This window comes from Orcinus orca, chromosome 11 (genome assembly GCF_937001465.1).
Source record: "Orcinus orca chromosome 11, mOrcOrc1.1, whole genome shotgun sequence".
NCBI lineage: Eukaryota > Metazoa > Chordata > Mammalia > Artiodactyla > Delphinidae > Orcinus > Orcinus orca.
Window position 1 is genome coordinate 36,836,341 of NC_064569.1, and position 19,322 is coordinate 36,855,662.

Here is a 19,322-nt window from a genome sequence, read left to right on the forward strand (position 1 = left end):
GGGGCTGTGGACTCTGGCATTTAAAAACTACCGAAAAGTCTCGCTGCATAAGTGACGCGGCGGAAGCCACCGCCGCCGCTTCACGTCGCCCGGTCCCCTTTCCCTCGGAGCGGGCCGGGCGGCCCAGGCGACCCTCGGGGAGATCGCTGTCAGCTGCCGGGAACGTGGAAGAGCAACCAAAGCCACCAAGGCGCCGCGGCAAGTCCCCGGAGCAGTCAGCCGCAGTTTTCCCTTCTCTCCTTAGTTACAAGTCCCCCGGCAGTTTCGGGCGCATCCTTCGGGAAAATGGAAAAAGGGAAAAAGCGTGGAGGTGCTACAAGTCGCTGACATTCTCCGTCGAAGGAGATCCCCTCGGCTCCATCCCTTAAGCAGGATTTCCAAACTCGGACGCATCCTCAGCGGAGGCATTCCATGTTGACAGATCTCTCGCCTCCCACAAAATGGGGCGGAGGAGGTGGCCGCTGTCTCCTGTATGGGCGCCGCCATTTTGTGAGGCGGTGGCGGCGGCGGCTGCGGCGCGGAGGCAGGAGCTCGGGGTGTGTGTAATGGTTGAATAGAATGACCCCCTCTAGGGAATCCCCGGCGCTGACAGTTACGTAAGGGGCTGTGCGCAAGTGCGGCGTTTAGGGAATCCGCACAGCTCGGGCCTCGCGGCTCTGCGGCCCACATCTCCACCACCCCTAGGAGGACCGGTGGGGGAAGGGACAGATGAACTGGTCTCCCTCCTGCCCCGCCCCCCCTCGCCTCCGGCCCCGGCCTCGCTCCTCCACTCCCCCGGCTGGGTCTCCGCCCCTCACAGGCTTCCGAGACACTTAGTGGCCCTTGGGTGTCAGGAACTTCCTAGCCACAGCCTTATTCCGACCGCATTTAAGAGACAAACTTTACTTGGGAAAGAAATCCGTTTCCTAGAGTGAGCACCGGAAGCATGCCGGACTGTATTACATAATTCTTTTCACCACCAAATAAATGGAATCACTACCTGAAATAACCCAGCCAGACCTTTACTAGCCTGTGACCTTGGGTGTTGGTGACTTTGCCCGTAGTGGCCATCGCGGAAATGGGAATAATGATACGTTTCACATCTCGTGAAGCTTAATTAACATTTGTAGCAAAGGGCTGACTGCAGCACCTCTTGTAGATGCAAACTTGTGGTAATATTTGTTGAGATGTTGCGTCTCCCATTTAAACAGCCTATTTTAAGCTTCAAAAATATCGCATTTAAGACACGAGAGAAAGCAAAAACATAAGGTTTTATTCAATATTTGTTTTAAGCGCACTATCTTTAAGATACCTTAATATAAAAATATAAACGTTAATTATTATCGTCAAAGTTCAAAAGATTGCTTCCCAACCAGTTTAATTACTGTTTGCATAACTCAACATAATAATCTTGTCTGAGAAGTGAAACCAACGAAAGTCAAGATGAATTAAGAGCATGACTGTATTTCCACAGAACTAGGACAGGCAGTTCACATTGTATTTAATTTATAGTTTGCTAAAGTTAGTTCGTGGATAATTCATGGAAAATGTGCTAACCAGGCCCCCAAATACTAGCACAAGGCTCAGAAAAGCCGATTCTTTTAGACCTTAAAAGAAAAAAAAAAAAAGGTGACAGATTGACTTTATTCCGATCAGTGAATGATGCGTAGCGTGAGGAGCTGCCCCTCTGGGATTCCTTTCCCTCCCGAGCGCCACACCGGTTCTGTCGGGCGGGCGGGGATTCCGAGGCGACCCTTCCAACAGCCGGGCCGGGGACGCGAACATCGCCTCCACCCCTAACCCTGGAACAACCGGTAGTGGCCGTTTCCCCGCGCCTCCCCCCTTTCCGCCGGCTTTGTGTGCGTGTGAAATGTGCGGCACATTGCAGATGAACCCTAAGCCCGGCGAGCCGAGTCTATTGTTCCCCGCGAGGAGCTGCCGGGGCGGTGTGGAGCCCGGCGCAGTGCCGCGGCCGGCCCTCGGGGGTCGCTGTGCGGCGCTGGCTGCCCGGCCGTGGCGGCGGCGCCGGAGGCGGCAGAGAGGGAGGCTGGCGGGGAGGGAAGCGGGCAGCCGGCGCGCAGCGGCTCTGCTGCCGCCGGTGCCTTCTGCCCGGGGACGCCCCGGCCGCGAGGCCGCGCGTGAATGTGTGCGAGGGCCCCGCGGAGCTGCGGCCGGAATACACGCTGTCACCCCGCTTTCCACAAACCACCACACAGACCTCCCCCTCCCCACCCCCAGCCCCGCCTGCCCCAGCCCCGCCGCCGCCGCCGCCGCCGCCGCCGCCGCCGCCGCCGAAACTCTCGGGCCTCCGGCCGCCCCGGCCCCTCACCGTCGGCTCGCCTTTCCCCTCGCCCGCTCGCGCGCCCCCGGCAGCAGCACCATGTTGAATCGCGTCCCCGGGCCGAGCCGCCTGGGCCGGCGGCGCTGAGAGGCGGGCGAGAGCCGGGCCGCGGGAGGGAGGGAAGGAAGGGGTGGGGGCCGCGCTCGCCCCGCGGCTTCGCGCGGATCCGGCAGTCGCCTGCCCCTCTAGTTTCGCTCCGATTTCTTTAAACTTTTTTAGAAATTCCCCTCCCTCCTTCCCTCCTCTCCCCTTGGCCTCCTGCTCCCTCCTTCCCCTCCTCCTCCTCCTCCCCCTCCCTCCCTCCCTCCCTCCCTGCGCCGCCGCCGCCGCCGCCGCCGCCGCCGCCGCCGCCACCGCCGGCCCATGACTGAGCCCCGCCGCCGCCGGCCGAGGAATGGGCTCCGGGCTCTGGTAGGAAGCGCAGGGAGCGGGGGGCGCTTTTAAAACACCGATCTGGGTTTTTTAAAAACCTCCTTCGAAAAAATAATGGCAAACTCGACGGGGAAGGCGCCTCCGGACGAGCGGAGAAAGGGACTCGCTTTCCTGGACGAGCTGCGGCAGTTCCACCACAGCAGAGGGTGAGAGCAGAACCGGGGGGGCAGCGCCGGGGCGAGCCGGGGCGAACGGGGCTCTCCCGCCCGGGCCGCCGCGGGGTCCCGGCTGACAAGTGCGGGGCTTTCTCTCTCCCGCAGGTCGCCTTTTAAAAAAATCCCTGCGGTGGGTGGGAAGGAGCTGGATCTTCACGGTCTCTACACCAGAGTCACTACTTTAGGCGGATTTGCGAAGGTGAGTGGAAGTTTTAATTTGTATTTCCCTCTCACTGGTCTCCTCCAAAAAGTCTCCTTTGACCCCGGAGTGGGCGCTCGGGGCCGGGGGGGTGGCCCGCGGGGGCCAGAGGCGTTCTTTTCGCTCCCAGCCGGTGGCACGGAGGCGGACGGCGGCGGGGCTGTTTTTGGCCTGGTGGCTCGCGTGCGCGCGGCGGGCGCGGGGCTCGGCGGGCGGGCGGCCCGGCGCCGGCTCGCGCCCTGCCCGGTGCCCGGCCGGCCCGGCGGGGTCTGAGCGCCGCGGCGGGGAGTGCGGGCGTGCGGGGCGCCCGCCCGAGCCCCGCGCCCGCCCCGCGCCCGCGCCCGCCCGCTCGCTCGCGAGTCAGCTCTGCCGCCGCTGCCGCTCTAGCACAGGCGGAGACACAGAGACACACAGACTCTGAGAGCAGTTTTCGTGCAACTCAAAATTAGCGCGGGCAGGTTTAACATCGATAATCGGCTGCGAAATGATCCCGGCAGCCGGGGGCACAGCCTCGGCCCCTTCGCTCTCGGTTTATACAGCTAACAAAAGAAACCAGGACCTGTCTCCAAATAGCCATCTTAGGCTTCAAGGCTAGGCAGAAGCTGTAGGCCTCAAAGAAGGGCCTATGGAGATGGATAGATCTGGGAGAGGGATCGGAATCGGCCCCGGCCCCGACCCCCCCAGAACCTGCGGACGTCGCTCTCCGGAACAGTATTGATCCTTTTGAACTTTTTTTTTTTAGTGTAAACGGACCGCGTTGAGATTTAAAAGGGGGCGACAGAGGGACTTGCGATTGGTTATTGTCCGGGCTTCAAAAACAAAAAACCCACCAACCCCCCCCGCCCCCCCAAACAAAACAAGTGCTCTTAAATACTGGGCTCTCTGGTGAAAACACGGTGATTCAAGCAGCCCTTGCTTAGTTACTCTTACGGATCGAGCCGAATCACCCACTGATGCCTGAGGTATCTGCAGATCTCTGTAGAATGGGTATTTATTTCAGAGTTAGGTTAGAGTTTTCTTGAATTGTGCACGTTCAGACAAGTGTGGCTGTGTTTTTAACAGGTTTCTGAGAAGAATCAGTGGGGAGAAATTGTTGAAGAGTTCAACTTTCCCAGAAGTTGTTCTAACGCTGCCTTTGCTTTAAAACAGTATTACTTGCGGTGAGTAGTAGTGACTCTTCCAGCAGTGTTTGGGAATAAGGGACTTATGGGGAGATTTGTTTCAGCAAAAAGAAAAAAAAATCCCCAAACAAGAAACAAACCTTGCACACCAGTCTAAACTTCTGTTAATTTCAGTCTGAGAAACATTATCCGTAAAGTGAGATTATAATAAGGTGAAAGTTTTCCTCACCTATTTTAGGATTGTTTACATTTTTCATACAGAATCATTACAGGTGACACCCCACCCCCATCTTGGTAAACATTCTTTGGTGACATTGTTATTGATTGTCTGATATCCACAGAGGGGCAGAAGGGTGATGCTTAGTAAGAGTTAAGATAGTTAATGAAACTTTGTATCCCTTGGGAAATTTTTTTCTTTGTTTTGGAAACTCCTTTGCCTTTTAAAATTCTGACTTTAAGATTTTTTAAAAAAATGAAACCTCTGTGTGGAACCGTGTCACTGAGTAGTTTTTCAGTAGAATATTTCTGCATAGCATAGCATGTTGGTGCCTTAAGTGACCAGGATTGTTTTTAAAATATATATATATATAAATATATATATAAATATTTTTTTTTGAATTTTTTGAATGACTTACAAAGCTTTAATAGGATTGTTATCTATTTAGGAAAATTAGGGATACTACAAAATAGAATACTTTGATTTGGATTTTCTTTCATTCTTCCCCTTCTATTTTGACTATTTATTTGACAAAGTAAATTTCTTATTTAGTTGGCATGTGATACAGTTTAGATATATATTTTGTGATTCAGCCTTAATTTTTTCTCAGTTTTTCTCCTAGGAATATTTTTATATTGTAATTTCTTATGAGGTCATCTTTTATTTTTAATATTTATTTTACTTACCCATAAAGGCTCTTTGGTTGGTGTTTGTTATTTAAAACTAAAATAATGCTCTTCATATTTATTGCTTTTTAATAATGATGTTATAGGATGGCCTTTTAGGTAATGTGGCTTCTACATAATTTGAGTTTGGCATTTATCATTGCTCCAAATGCAATATCCAGATGTACATATTCTGTGTTATGTTCAGCATTCTGGAATAGGAAATGCAGTAATTGCACAGGTGTACTTTCTGTTGGCTATCTTAGATTGACTTCAGGCTTGAAGCTGAAGAGTTTGCAGAACTTTGTGAGTAGTTACTGAGTTACACAGAAGTCTAGAAAATATTAAATATGGTTAGTTGTTATCTCTTGTGAGGGTGTGATGGCATGTGTCAGAGTGCATTTTAAAATAAAAGACTGAAACAAAACACAAAGTAAAACAAAATTAACCTTCAAAATTGTTGATTTAGTAATGTGGTGAGAAGTAGAAAATTTTTTATTTATGGTGATACTTATTTGCTCATTTTCATTTATAATATTGAGGGGAATACTGTTAATACATGTCCTGGTTTTCTGGTAATCAGTTTGAACCATTTGGATTTTAGACCGTTTAAAATACATGTTAAGTTATGCCTGATATTTATTGGATGATTGATTGATTGATTTTAATATCCAGAAGGTACTGTATGATATATATGTTTCATGGGATGTGTGTTTTTCTGAAGAGTTTACATTCATACTAACAGAGCTTTAGCATAATCAAATGGCTAGACTCCCAGTTTATTATAAGTTACATAAATATTGTTTTTCCAGTTGTGATTTCTATCTTGGGATCTATCATCCATTGATGATACTGTTTTTAACTATGTAGTTTCAGGATTGTTCACAACTCTATATTGTTCTCGGGTCAGTTTGAGTTTTATGCTCTTATTAGAAGCTACATTTTGAACTATGTCCTTAGCTAAACTTGTTTTTCCTCCATATGTCACTCTCCAGGTTTGTTTTTGTAGGGTTGTAGCTAGGCTACTAGGAAAAAAGTTGAAGTATTTGTTTTGGAAAATAAAACCATGTGAAGATTTGCATGGCTTGTAAAGAAATACAAAAGAAATATGCTGGTCAAAAATTGGGTACTACCAACCTTGGAAGATTTTTTTCCATAGTGGTGTAATATTGCACAGTAAGAGGACATGTATTATGATGGGTTTTACACCTTCCTCTGAAAAATCTTAACTGGCAGACAGGATGCCAAACTTTCACAGTAATTCTGTTACTTAACCATGAGTGCCTCTTCATAGTAACCAACAGTAATCAAGTGACTTTGTAAGTTCCTTCTTTGATATGTCAAATTGAGTATCATGGTTTCTGCTGAGTAGATAATGCAGTGTGTTTTATAAATCACAGGTGGACTAATTTTTTTTTTAAAATGAACTGCTGTTTCATTTGACTTACTGTAAGACTGTCATTACATGTGTTCTTGTTTAGAAGTTTAAAATTTGCTGACATTCCTCTGTAGTTAGATAGGTAGCTGTTAGCCTGGTATTTTATGATATATTTTCATGATATTGCAGACATTTAAATAAAGAAGAGCAAACTAATATGCTGGCCATTGTAACAGACATAGACATCAAATACAGAGACTTGAGTTTAGTGGTCTGCCAAAAGTTAGTTTGATTGTGTCAGACATACTCTTATTCAGTTGTAGATTGTCTACAAAAATTTCTCAAAGTCTAAAATTGAAAATGCAATTGATTATTTGTTTTAACATTGACAGTTAATTTTTTAAAATAAAAGTGCCTACTGATAATGTGTAAAAGTACTATATTTAAAGCTTGGATATTACTCATCTATTATGTCTATGTATTTTGTTTTCAGTTAGTTCCATTCTTGGCATGTACATCACAATATATTCCACAGATGTTCATTATTAGAATACCTTTATAAGTATAAAAGGATAAGTTAATAATTTCCCACATTTTGTAGATGAAGAAGTTAAAGTGGAAAAGTATCTAAATGGCTTTAGGGGCATTTGTTAATTGGAAAAAAAGTTGTATTCTTGATATGTGTTCAGTAATATTTAATCAGTCTATTATGAATTCACTTTGTTAGTCAAAGTGATTTTAAGAAATTAAAATATAATTGGAAATTACTTATGGTTAAATTTATGCCTGAGTGTGTTTATACCCAGTGTGTTCCATATTTACTCAGTTAATTTTATATTTTCATTTTGTTTTGGTACTAAGATTGGGGACAATTTACTCCTCTTACTTTTTGTTAAGAATTTGAAGCCTTGGTATGAAGATTTAGGTAAATATTTCAAATACTTAGTTGAAGAATTTTGTTTTAGCTTACTGATGCCAATAGTACAGCTATAGTCAAGGTTAAGTTGATGTTTCCATTATAAAACTTGATTTTTGAAAAGGAGGTGAAATACCTTGGACTTAAAATTTGTTGTACAACACTGTATGTTACTGATTTTCTTATAAAATGATTTTTTTACATGTACCTACCTTTGGAATAGTCAGAAACTTAATTGTAGAATTGTACCCGCTATAGTGAATTTTCAGTTTCATTGTGAATTTATTTATTTTTTTCCCCCCTTGGTGGATGAAGCCCTGCCTTAAGTTATACCAATTAAAGTTTATATTTATCAGGTAAATAGAATGAATACACTTGTGTGCTGGGTGGTTAGTGTCTACCATGTAGATCACTTTTTTTAAGAGAAAGCCTTTTATGAATCACTTGAGGTTAAATGAAAGAATGCTTTAAAATTGTAATAAATAAGTAAATAAAGTAATACATTGAGTTTGTGTATCAACAGAATTGATAAATGGAGATTGCTCTCCTTATTTAAGGAAGGAAAATAAAAGTAATAAGACTGGAAGAAAAATTGTATCTAAATAAATTATTCGTATATGCATTTTAAAATTAATTTTGTAAACTGTAACCTTTCATTTTGAACAAACCTGATTTTGATATCTTCTCATATTCTGTTACAGTTTAGAGGGTGTGCAAACTTGTTGAAAGGAGGAGTGGAAAGTAGAAAAAGTTGAAAGACTTATGAGACCTCAGCTAGGTTAGTGTTGTGTCTTAGAAACCATGTTTTAAATAGCTTAAATTTGCCCTCAAGTAGAAATAAATCTAACTCTTTCCAGGGTGGATAGTTTTCACTGAGGACGCAAACTAAGAACTTAACTGTAACTCCCAGAAGTGTTTATATGCTTTTTTGCATTTAAATTTTCTGCCTTAGCTGTCAACTAAAATTGTCTGCGTCTAAAGAGGAGCACTCTTATAATCCTACCTCTTCTCTGTTGTTGATTTAGTATTTTCAGTTGGTTGTGTGTAAAATCCACTATGACTGATAGAGAAGTATATCACGTCTGTGAATATTTTATAATCTGAAATGAAATGATATTGGAAGTTGGAAAAGGAAGGAAAAACAAACATTTTAATTCACTGGAATTTAGGTGCATTAGTCAGTGAGTAAGTACTCAATACTGCATGTTTTTAGGTGAAGTATTTAGAGTTTTTTTCATTATTATTTGGGGGAAGGCTGCTTATTGGGCATTTTCCAGAGTTGTACAGTCCCTCCTCAAGTTTGCTAGTAAATGTAGGGTTTGTTTGAATTAGGAAGTAGAGGACACATGGGGGGTGGATCTCTTTCTACTGCTTTCATCTGGCACCACCATCGTCACCACACTCCTGGGTATTCAGGATCAGTTAGAGTGGAGATTCCCAATTTGTGCTGTATGAAGCATTTGTTTTCCTGAAATGTCAATATGTTTCCCTGAAAAAAGGCTAAATGAATTTGAGTAATAACAATAAATTTGTGTTACTTCATTGAAGGACTTCGTAGAGACTGTATTTTGTTAGTGTGAGTTGTGGATCTCAAGACAATTTGGAGAAACACTGTTTATTACCTCCCTCCCTCCACCTATGGTAAATGATGGTTCCCAAACACTACCGTACATCGCAGGGGAATGTTGGCGGAACATCTACTAAGTTCTGTGGAGCACAGTTTGGGAAACCCTGAGCTAGAAGAAATGAGGGTAAAGGAAGAAAAATTTTAAATATGGAAAATGAGAGGTAACTGTGTATATTTATATAGATATATATACAGATTTAAATGATTTTTATGGTGCTATTATTTGCTTATCTTTATCAATTGCTGTGCAGAATTATATTGGTAATACTTAAATAGTTGTTCGAATAGGGGACATTAAAATTATCTTGTGTTCATTGCCAGGAAGAGAAAGGTAGCCAAATCATTGGTCACATTGTTTTGCAGAATAGTAATTACTGTTGTTGAAATATGATAGTCATGCTAAAATCTGTATTTGCTTCAGTTCTACCATTTTAAAAACATAGGTCATAATCATGAATTTTGATTTTAGGGAAAGCTGTTTAGAAGTAGATCTTGGTATAAGGACCAAACTTACTGGAGATAAAAATGGAGATGTTAGAATTAAAGATTGTCATCAAATATTTTATGGTTTGAAATTATAAGCATAATTGTTATGAAAAGCAAAAGTATTGGCTTTTGAATTTAAAATAAATGTAAATAATATGGTTAGTTCAGTTATCCATAGTAGAGCTCAGGAAATAGGCAGGTTGATTCTTTTTATTCAGAAGTACACAAAAATGTATATATGGTGATTGATACTAGTATTGGTTACCTATCATAAAGGTTATTAATGGATTCACTTAGGATATAAAACTTTTGGGGGACCTGGAATAAAGAGATGGTTTACAGCAAATTGTCACTCTCAGTAGCGTTCAGATTTTCTATGAATTTTATTGCACTTTCCAGGAATTGTGTTATTAAAATAGAGTCTAACATACAATTTTTTGTTTCAAACATTAAAAAATATCACTTGTGCTTGGATACTTTTTGAGTATTCATTATGCTGTGAATTCAAAGTTAATTCATTTCTACAAGATATATACCCTTGTGACTAAGTATATTGCAGTGATCTGTGGCTGGAACTGGAATCTCTTGGTGATATGTAGGAATAGATACTGCATTATGAATTATTGTCCCCAAATGATAGATTCATATTTCCATTAATATCTAAGTTAGTGTTTGCAGGTCCACCCCATCTTACTGCAAGAGAATTTTATGGTGAGGCTGAATCTCTTGTTTTGGCTCTTTTATCCCATTAGTCTCTTAACAGCTCCCATTTCCTATCATGCCACTGATTTATTGAAGTGGTGGGGTCAGTTGTCCTTTAGAATGCCCTAAATTCTAGATTTGGTTGACTGCTTCCTTCTAGTGTCAGTTAACTTGTTCCTCTATCCCCTGTATCTATTTCCTAAAATCTATTAGATTTAAAGATTGAAAAAATTCAAGTTTAGTATTTTAGGTGTACTTTAATAGGTAGTGCTGTGCTTTTCATCAGATTATGAGGCATATAATGTTTAGTTGTCCTGTTTTAGTGGTGCTAAGATTGATCAGTGGTTTTATGACTTAATGGTCTAAAACTGTATTTTTTTAAAGTGTGCCCCAGGTGATTCTTAAGTACGCTGAAGTTTGAGAACAGCTGATCTAAGTGTTGGAATTAAACCAGTTGAGTTGCTGAGATAACTGGTTTAACTTGGCATGAACATGTTGGCCAGGGCTGCATCCAGAGCAAAACCTCTAGGTGACATCTGGTCTAGGGGCACCTGCTCAAGCTGCACCTGTCATCTCTAAGCAGAGCGTGGACACACCCTACTTTGTTTCTGGGCTCTAGAGAAGATAACAAGGGCTCCACTTAAGGGGGAAAAAAAGGGGTAAATGAACTACCAATTTGAGCTTATCATAACTATTTGCATAGTAATTTGGATTTTAAAAAATCAATTAAAAATAAAATTTCTTAATATCTAGGTTTTGTTTTTAAATAAAACTTTATAATATTTTCCAAATGGAATGCCATTTATTTTATTGAATTTACTGACCACTTTTTCTCTTTGTGAGGATTTTGTTGGTCTATCTCAGTACTGCTTAGGGGAGTTCATTTATAAATATAAATATATTTATATATAAATATAAATATATTCAATATAAATATACATGTTCATTTATAAATGAACATGTATAAATTCCTTTAAAAATAACAATACTAACAATAGCTTGTTTTGTTTAATGCACTTTATCTTCATGTTTCAAACTTTTCATATGTAAGATTTTATTTTTATCATTTCAGATTTCAGAAGTAATTGATGTTATTTAATCTCAGAAAAAATAACACTTAGAAAAGAATTTCTTTACACCACTCAGACTCTTTTCTTCTGGAGCATAGGGGCTACTAAAAAAAACCAAAAAAGGCTGTAGGTTATTATCCAGCTTTCAATCTTAAGTGTCAGCCATAATTGCCACTTGGTAAGGTTTATTTTATATATTTTCAAGCCACACTTTCTCCCCTTTACCTTTCCATTCTTTTCCCTGGTGATAGACCTGCTTTACATTTCACAAAGCTTTGTTTTATACATAACCCTCCATTATCCACAGTTGTTAAATATCTTCAGGTATATTCCATGCCCTAGTATGTTTATCTTTTGCTTCTTTCAGTAAATGAGTTTTTTCATTACTGTGTAATGGGACCAAGCCAAAGCATTGCTTTTTATGAAGTAGGATTTGAATAAAGTTGTACAAGAATGTATTATTTTAATATACATCTTAATGGGATACATGGCAAGTATCTTTAATTCTTTCTTTCTGAGTTCTTAACTATTGTACTTGGTAAATTGTTCAGTGGTCAGCTGCTCTGTGCACAGAGATGATGTTTATTATATAATTATAATATACACATCTTTCATGGTGACGTGTTTTCAAATGAAATTTGTTTTTGCTTCTCTCCTAGCCCACTGGTTATTTTAAATAAAATGTTAATATAAACATATATGAGGTCAGTAGGAACATTCTTCCATTAAAACAAGACAAAGCAGAGACCATAGTTAGGGGTCCTAACCTGTTGTAGTTTAGAGGTGGGGTTGAATTTAAATGTGTCAGTAATAATGCCCAAGTTGATCACACTTTCCATGATGGTTCATAGGTTAAGTGAATTTTCAATGTACTTGAGCACAGATCAGACCATTTAGTACTTCATAAACAGTATTTAGTACCTAAGCAGGCTGTACCTCCAAGTGCACTCACAAGTAATAGGTCAAGAGTGCTTAAGTGGTTTGGTATAATTTTTTTAGTTTACACCATTAAGAAGTCAAACTTCTGAATTTTTGAGTAGTTTTTGCCAGGTAGCCCCACATTGCGATGTATTAATTTAGTAGTAAAAAATCTGGTTGAGAGAGAAATGATAAACCTATCATTTTTTTTCCTTCCTATGTTTTCTTTCTTCAGAATTGTTAAATCTTTTTTTAAAAATTTTATTTATTGATTGATTGATTTTTGGCTGAGTTTAGGTCTTCATTGCTTTGCGTGGGTTTTCTCTATTTGCGGTGAGCAGAGGCTATTCCTCATTGCGGTGCGCGGGCTTCTCATTGTTGTGGCTTCTCTTGTTGCGGAGCACAGGCTCTAGGCACGCGGGCTTCAGTAGTTGTGGCTCGCAGGCTCTAGAGCACAGGCTCAGTAGTTGTGGCGCACGGGCTTAGTTGCTCCGAGGCATGTGGGATCTTCCTGGGCCAGGGCTCGAACCCGTGTCCCCTGCATTGGCAGGTGGATTCTTAACCACTGCGTCACCAGGGAAGTCCAGAATTGTTAAATCTTTTTTTCGCTTTCTGTATGTGAAGTCTTGTTTACACTTCATTTATATTGACCAGTTGTTATTTTACCACATTTGTTTTGTGTTTTCCTTTTTATATGTGATGGTGTGTATATATATATATATATATACACATTATTATAATTATTATTACTGTTGTTTAATCATTTGCTGTCATTACAGTTATAATGCCCTTTCCTCCTAAATGTAAGTGTATATTACTTAATAAAAACATTCTCTTATGTAACAATAGTAAAATAATTAAATTCAGAAAACTTAACATGAATATAATCATATTATCTGTATTATATACAGATCTTATTCAAATTTTACCAGTTGCCCCAAAGATGTCTTATAGCTGTCATACCCAACCATCCCTAATCTGTGATCTTGTATCACATTTAGTTATCTGTAGTTCTTCAGTCTTTTGTGATACTACCATTTTTGAAGAGTATGGGTCAACTGTGCTATAAAATTTGGATTTTTCTGAGGTTTTTTTCAGGATTAGATTTAGGTTAAGTATTTTTGGCAGGAGGTATGTGATGTCACTTTGTCCCATTATTGCTGACATTAACTTTGGTTAAGGTGGTGTCCTCCTGGTTTCTCCATTGTAAAGTTTCCATTTTCTGTTTTGTAATTAGCAAGTGACCCATGGAGACATACTTTGAGACTGTAAATATCTTGCTCACCATCAAACTTTTACCCAGTGGTTTTAATATCCATTGATGATTCTTGCCTCATTCAGTTATTATGATGGCTGTATGATGTTTATTTTCTAATTTTGTCATTTCTTCTACATCTTATTAGTTGGCAATCTACGATATGGAAAATATTTTTATTTTTTATTAGATTTTTATATTATACAATGGATTAAAATCTATTGCAGTTATGCATTTTGCTGCTTCAGTTTGGCCAGGAGGAGCCCTTTCAAGCTGCCTTCTGTGTATTTTTATCAAGTTACTATTATTTTTGAGCTCTTTCTTGCCTTCTGACAAAATAAGATCTTCTAGAGTCAACTTGTGTTTTGCTTTCCCTGATGTAGCATCAGCTATTTCTTCAAGAAGTCCTGGTTCCTTTTAGTGTGGAATGGTATATAGAAACCAAATCTGGGTGGTAGAGGTACCCATTGTTATTGGGTTATCTTTTCTTCTGGGCCCTTTCAGAGGACAGAGCTAGGAAGTTTACTTATTTTAAATATGAATATACACACCTTGAAAATCATAAGGCTATACTGATATCTCTAATTACAACCCACACACGTTTTCTCTTGCCTTCTTCCATTCCATGTATCTCCCTTTAACTGCATTGAGAATCCTAATTCCTAACACCAGTGTATTTACTTATCTTGTTAGTTTTGTAACACATAGAGAATAGTTTCAGAATTGTTATACCCATACCACTACAAACAACAAACCCACCAAGTAGAGTTACAAATTTGTTTGCATTTCTTTTTGTGTTCAGACTGACTTTATATCTGTAAATAATTGTGTTAAAAAAGGTTCACAGTGAACACAGTGACTATTCAATTTTGTGTTTTCCCCTTTATTTATTCCTTTAATTTTATTTATGAATATATAAAACCCTTAGGATTCTAAAATCAAAATTTAAGCAAAGATATGCTTGGAGTTTACCCTCTACCCTCTTTTCTTCCCTGTCACTTCTGCCCCATTCCTACCCATGCTCTTTTGGTAACCAATAGTTGCTGGTTATCCTTCCTGTTTTTTTGTTTTTCTTTTGTTTTGTAAAAATAAGGAGATATATACATGCATTTTTAGTTCCCCATCTTAACATTAAGAATGCACACTATTTTTTTATTTTGCTTTCTTTCATTTAATATATTGGGTTGGCCAAAATGAAATTTAATATATTGGTTTGTGCGGGTTTTTATATGATGTTACGGAAAAACCCAAAGGAACTTTTTGGCCAGCCCAATATCTTGCCTATCACTCTAAGTAAGTTCATAAAATTCCTTTTTTTAACAGCTGCATAGTATTCCATTGTGTGGATATATCCTACTTTATTCATCCAGTCTCCTACATAATGACTTAGGCTTTTCCCAGTATTTTACAATAACAAATAATGTCACATGAATAATCTGCAAATCTAGTAGTCTTACGCAAACCAATTTTCAAATTTTTGGAGATGTATCTTCAGAGTAAATCACTAAAGTGGGGATTGATGCAATAATCAAATAATAAAGGCATATGTATTTGATTAAATTCTGCCCAATTCCCACCAGATTCTCTCCAAGTAGGAGAGAACTATTTTGCATTCCCATCAGCAGTATATGAAGGTACCTGTTTCCCATAGCCTTACCATGTGTTTGTCAAGCTTTTGAAGTTTTATCGATCTGGTGGGTTAAGAAATGGTATGTCACTATATTGTAATTATTGTGGCTTTATATAGCATGTTTTAATATTCGGTAGTGCCATTCCCATCTCATAGTTCTTTTTTTACAAGGTTTTCTTGGGTATTTGTTTATGGTTTTTTTTCCATATGAACTTTAGCATTAATTTGTTGTAGTTTCAGAAAAAAACTTTTTCTTTCTTTTTTTTTTTGAGTGGGGATTGCATTAAATTAAAAACAATTACCTTAGGAGAATGGACATGATGATACTGAGTTTACCTCACCAAGAAAAATGAGTCTTCTATTCAATCTTTTTGTGTCATTCAAGAGTCTAAAGTTTTCCTTTTACAGGTTTTTTTTTTTTTAATTAATTAATTAATTTATTTATTTTTGTCTGTGTTGGGTCTTCGTTTCTGTGCGAGGGCTTTCTCTAGTTGTGGCAAGCGGGGGCCACTCTTCATCGTGGTGCGCGGGCCTCTCACTGTCGCAGCCTCTCTTGCTGCGGAGCACAGGCTCCAGACGCGCAGGCTCAGTAGTTGTGGCTCACGGGCCCAGTTGCTCCGTGGCATGTGGGATCTTCCCAGACCAGGGCTCGAACCCGTGTCCCCTGCATTGGCAGGCAGACTCTCAACCACTGCGCCACCAGGGAAGCCCCTTTTACAGGTTTTGACATTTCTTAAATTTATTCTTAAGTATATTATCAATTTTCTTGCTATTGTAAATTTGGTTTTCTCTTCCATTATATCTTCTAATTATCATTTATATGAAAGTTACTGATTTTTTATATTGTAATCTGGCACCTTAATTGTTTTGCCACTTGTATTAGTTTTATCATTGATTAAAAATTTTTTTTAGACATACTAGTATGTCATCTGCAAATGGGGATAACTTTACTTCTTTTCTAAATTTTACACCTTTAATCATTTTCTTTTGTCTGATTGTATTGGCCACTCTGAAATAGTTAGGGAGACTAGGGCATCTTTTCCTTGCCTTGATGCTGACCTTAGTTGGATGTTTCTATCATTTCCTCATTGAGTAGGACACTGCCTGCTGTGTGCTCTTGATGCAGTCTTAGCTCTGTATGTTCTATTAACATAGTATTTCTATATCTGTTTATGGAATGAATAATACTGTTAGACTTAAAAGTCAGATTTAGTGATATCCTTCATATGTTTATCTACTAGTGTTTGACTTTAATTTTTTAAAATCTGTGATTATTATCAGTGTTCAAGAGAGGAACTAATACCGATTATTAAAAATTTTAAATCTTATTTTGCTGCTTATGCTTGAATGTGAATATTTCTCATCTTCTAGGAATTTAATATATAAATAAAAATCAGCTAAAATGCTAAATGATAACTTTGGAGGAAAATTACCTTTGTCTATCTGTCCATTAAGAGCTCTTCACTATTTCATTCTTTGCTGGCCATTGCATCACTGGTTATACAAAAACAAGGCAATAATTTTGTTTTTGTTTTTAATTCATTGCTTGATTTTTATGTTATTAAGACTAGGATAAACTACGATTTGATAGTTGTTTGATTTTTATCTTCTCAAGGTGAGAAGTAATTGTCTTTATTTAAAAGTCGTCTTTACAGGTTATCTACCCTGTGGAGATGAAAAGCAAATTCATGCTTTAGTTACAACCAGAAATCTTAAATGTTTGGGTCTATCCATTCAAATCCATTATCACTAAATCAAATGTGTTATGTTTTTACATTGTATATTTGATCCTCAGAATTAGATATAATTTGGCTATTAAAGTCTTGCTAATTCTGAGAGTTGCTTAGAACATTCCTCCTTCTTTATCCCCCTGTTTATAAACTCTGGGGGTTAGTTTAAGTGGATGCGTGTGTACGTGTGCACACATGCAGCACTATTTATTAGCTTTAAGCAAATTGCTTGGTAATTTCTTGGTCAGTTTTTGGTCATACCAGATCTTATAGATATTTACCTTACACATTTAAGTCTTACACGTTTCAGGAGCTAAGCTGTGGTAGACATTAAATATTATATGCAAATTTGATGTTTTATAGAGGCCTAGTAATATAGCTTATGGAGCCTGAAAATTTAGATTCCTAAAGATAGGAGCAGGAAGTATGTACTTAGCAACAGTTGGATATGACTACTGAACCTATCAATTCATACCATCATCATTCTTAACTAGAAGGGCTCTTAAGAAGGTGGTCTAGCCCCAGGCTTTTTGGTAGGCTAGAAATAAGGATATTTTTTCTGGTGGACCTGCATAAGGATAATTGACTTGTCTTAGGTCACTATTACTGAATGATAGGAGGGGAAATGTAGAAGCCAATTCAGAGCTGCCTTTATTACTCTAGCTACTCTGTTGTGATTTAAAAGGAATAAATGTGGAAAATTGTTGAGATTTCTTTGCTACTACAAAACATGACCTTTACTTTTACTTTAAGATGACTTTACTGACTTATACCATCTCTGAGGCGTACGTATTAAATTGTTGGCCAGTAGCAGTGATAAATAAGCGCATGATTTATCATTTGTATCCAACAGTCATATCTCTTTCCCTTTCCTGTCCAGAGGATTATGTTTATAAGAGAGGTGAGTATTATTGGAGAACCCACAGCAAAATATAACAATCACTGGGAAAAGTCACTTTTTCTTCAGATATTCCTTATTTTTAAATGTTTTTCTTGGAAAAAGTTAAATTTGCATATTTGATAATGCTGGCCCCTATTTTTTTTTTAAAATAACAGGAATACTAATTTAAAGTTTTCAGTCTGATAACATTATTTTTTAGATGGAGACCTCTACTGGAAGTATGAAGCAATAGATGGATTCTATTATACATTGTAAAATATCTAGACAAAGGAATGGTAGGGAGATTTATTTTTAAAATAGTGTAAAGTAACCTAGACATCTTTAAAAGAATCTTTCTATGATACTTTAGATAATAATGTACTTTTGGTTTATGACATCATCTTAAGTTTTTAAAAAGCAGAATTTTGTTTTTTCTTAGCTGTTTATGAAATTTGCCATGTGCCAAGCACTGTACCAAATGATTATAATAACTCATTTCTTCTTCATACCTCCCAATCACATAGGTACTGTTACTATTATCCTGATGTTAAAGAAGAGAAAACAGGACAAAGGAGTTTAAGAGTCTTGTCCAAGGTCACACAGTTAGTAATTTTAGGAGCTAGTATTCAAACCTGGGCTATCTGGCTCTAAAAAAGGTGCACTGTATTGTTTTCCTCGAACTCCACGTGGTTTCATCTTTATTAAAAAAAGTGTGTGGGAAAAAAAAAAAAAGTGTGTGAAGAGAAGCACCTGAAGGGAATATTAGCAAAATATGAAAATGGTTGGGGTAGTTGTGGGATTGTGGCTTTTTATTTAAAAATCTTTTAATAAATCTTTTTACAGAAGACTTGTTTGCTGCAGTACAGTTTATATAGTATAGCTCATTTTTACAAATATGCATCTCACTGGATTTTTACAGCTTTACAAAATAGGTATCATCCTATCTTATAGATGAGGAAAAAAGCCTTTAAGTATCATTGCTGATAAGTAATGGGGTCAGAATTAGAGTTTAGTTTTGTGAATTATAATTTGCTGCTCTTATTTTATCACCAGAGTCTTGGGGGCCAAGTACTTAAAAAAAAAATTTTTTTTTATTTACCTCTTAAATCTCCTCATTCAACACTGATACATTGTAGTTGTACTGAATCAGATCCCCTGCTATGGGGAGGTTCTTATGAACTCTGGTGGGTATGGTGGGCCTCTCAGCTAATGGGGAATCTAATATGGGGAATTCTGAATGAACTGAAAAATTCTAAACAGAATTAGTAGTATAGTATCCCATTGATGTGGCCCTAAGCTTAACCTTTTCTTGTGCGGTTCTATGAAACAAGCACCGAGAGTCAGTTCTAGTAGAATGTATATTAGCATTGTGATAAATGTGGCATTTTGAGCAATTTTATGTAGCACTTAAAAATTTTTTTTAGGTGAAATAGACACCCATCTCTTTTTATAAGCTAAAACAGAAGAGAATCTTGTGTAAGGTAAGAGTTGATCCAGAGTAATACTGGTTTTGTTCAGACTAGCATGTGAAGATCCAAGGATTTTGCAACCAACTATTGTTTTTGAAGAACTGGATACTAGAAATGATGTGATAACTCAGTGGAGGCACTTTGGGCGTCAG

General features: G+C 38.9%; 1 protein-coding gene across 3 annotated transcripts in view; it reads left to right on the forward strand.

The window, feature by feature from the left end:
* The first annotated feature begins 2,430 nt into the window (after nucleotides 1-2,430).
* The window catches only part of ARID2 (AT-rich interaction domain 2), a 170,920-nt gene continuing 154,028 nt past the window's right edge, over nucleotides 2,431-19,322 (forward strand). For 2 of the 3 annotated variants that reach the window (XM_004274427.3, XM_033436506.2), the window contains exons 1-3: nucleotides 2,431-2,898; nucleotides 3,013-3,106; nucleotides 4,169-4,266. In XM_004274427.3, the coding sequence (XP_004274475.1) occupies nucleotides 2,807-2,898; nucleotides 3,013-3,106; nucleotides 4,169-4,266 (284 nt within the window). In that variant the 5' untranslated portion in view covers nucleotides 2,431-2,806. Of the gene's footprint in view, nucleotides 2,899-3,012; nucleotides 3,107-3,859; nucleotides 4,069-4,168; nucleotides 4,267-19,322 lie in introns of those variants that run through there. The other variant, XM_033436505.2, reaches the window with a different exon arrangement.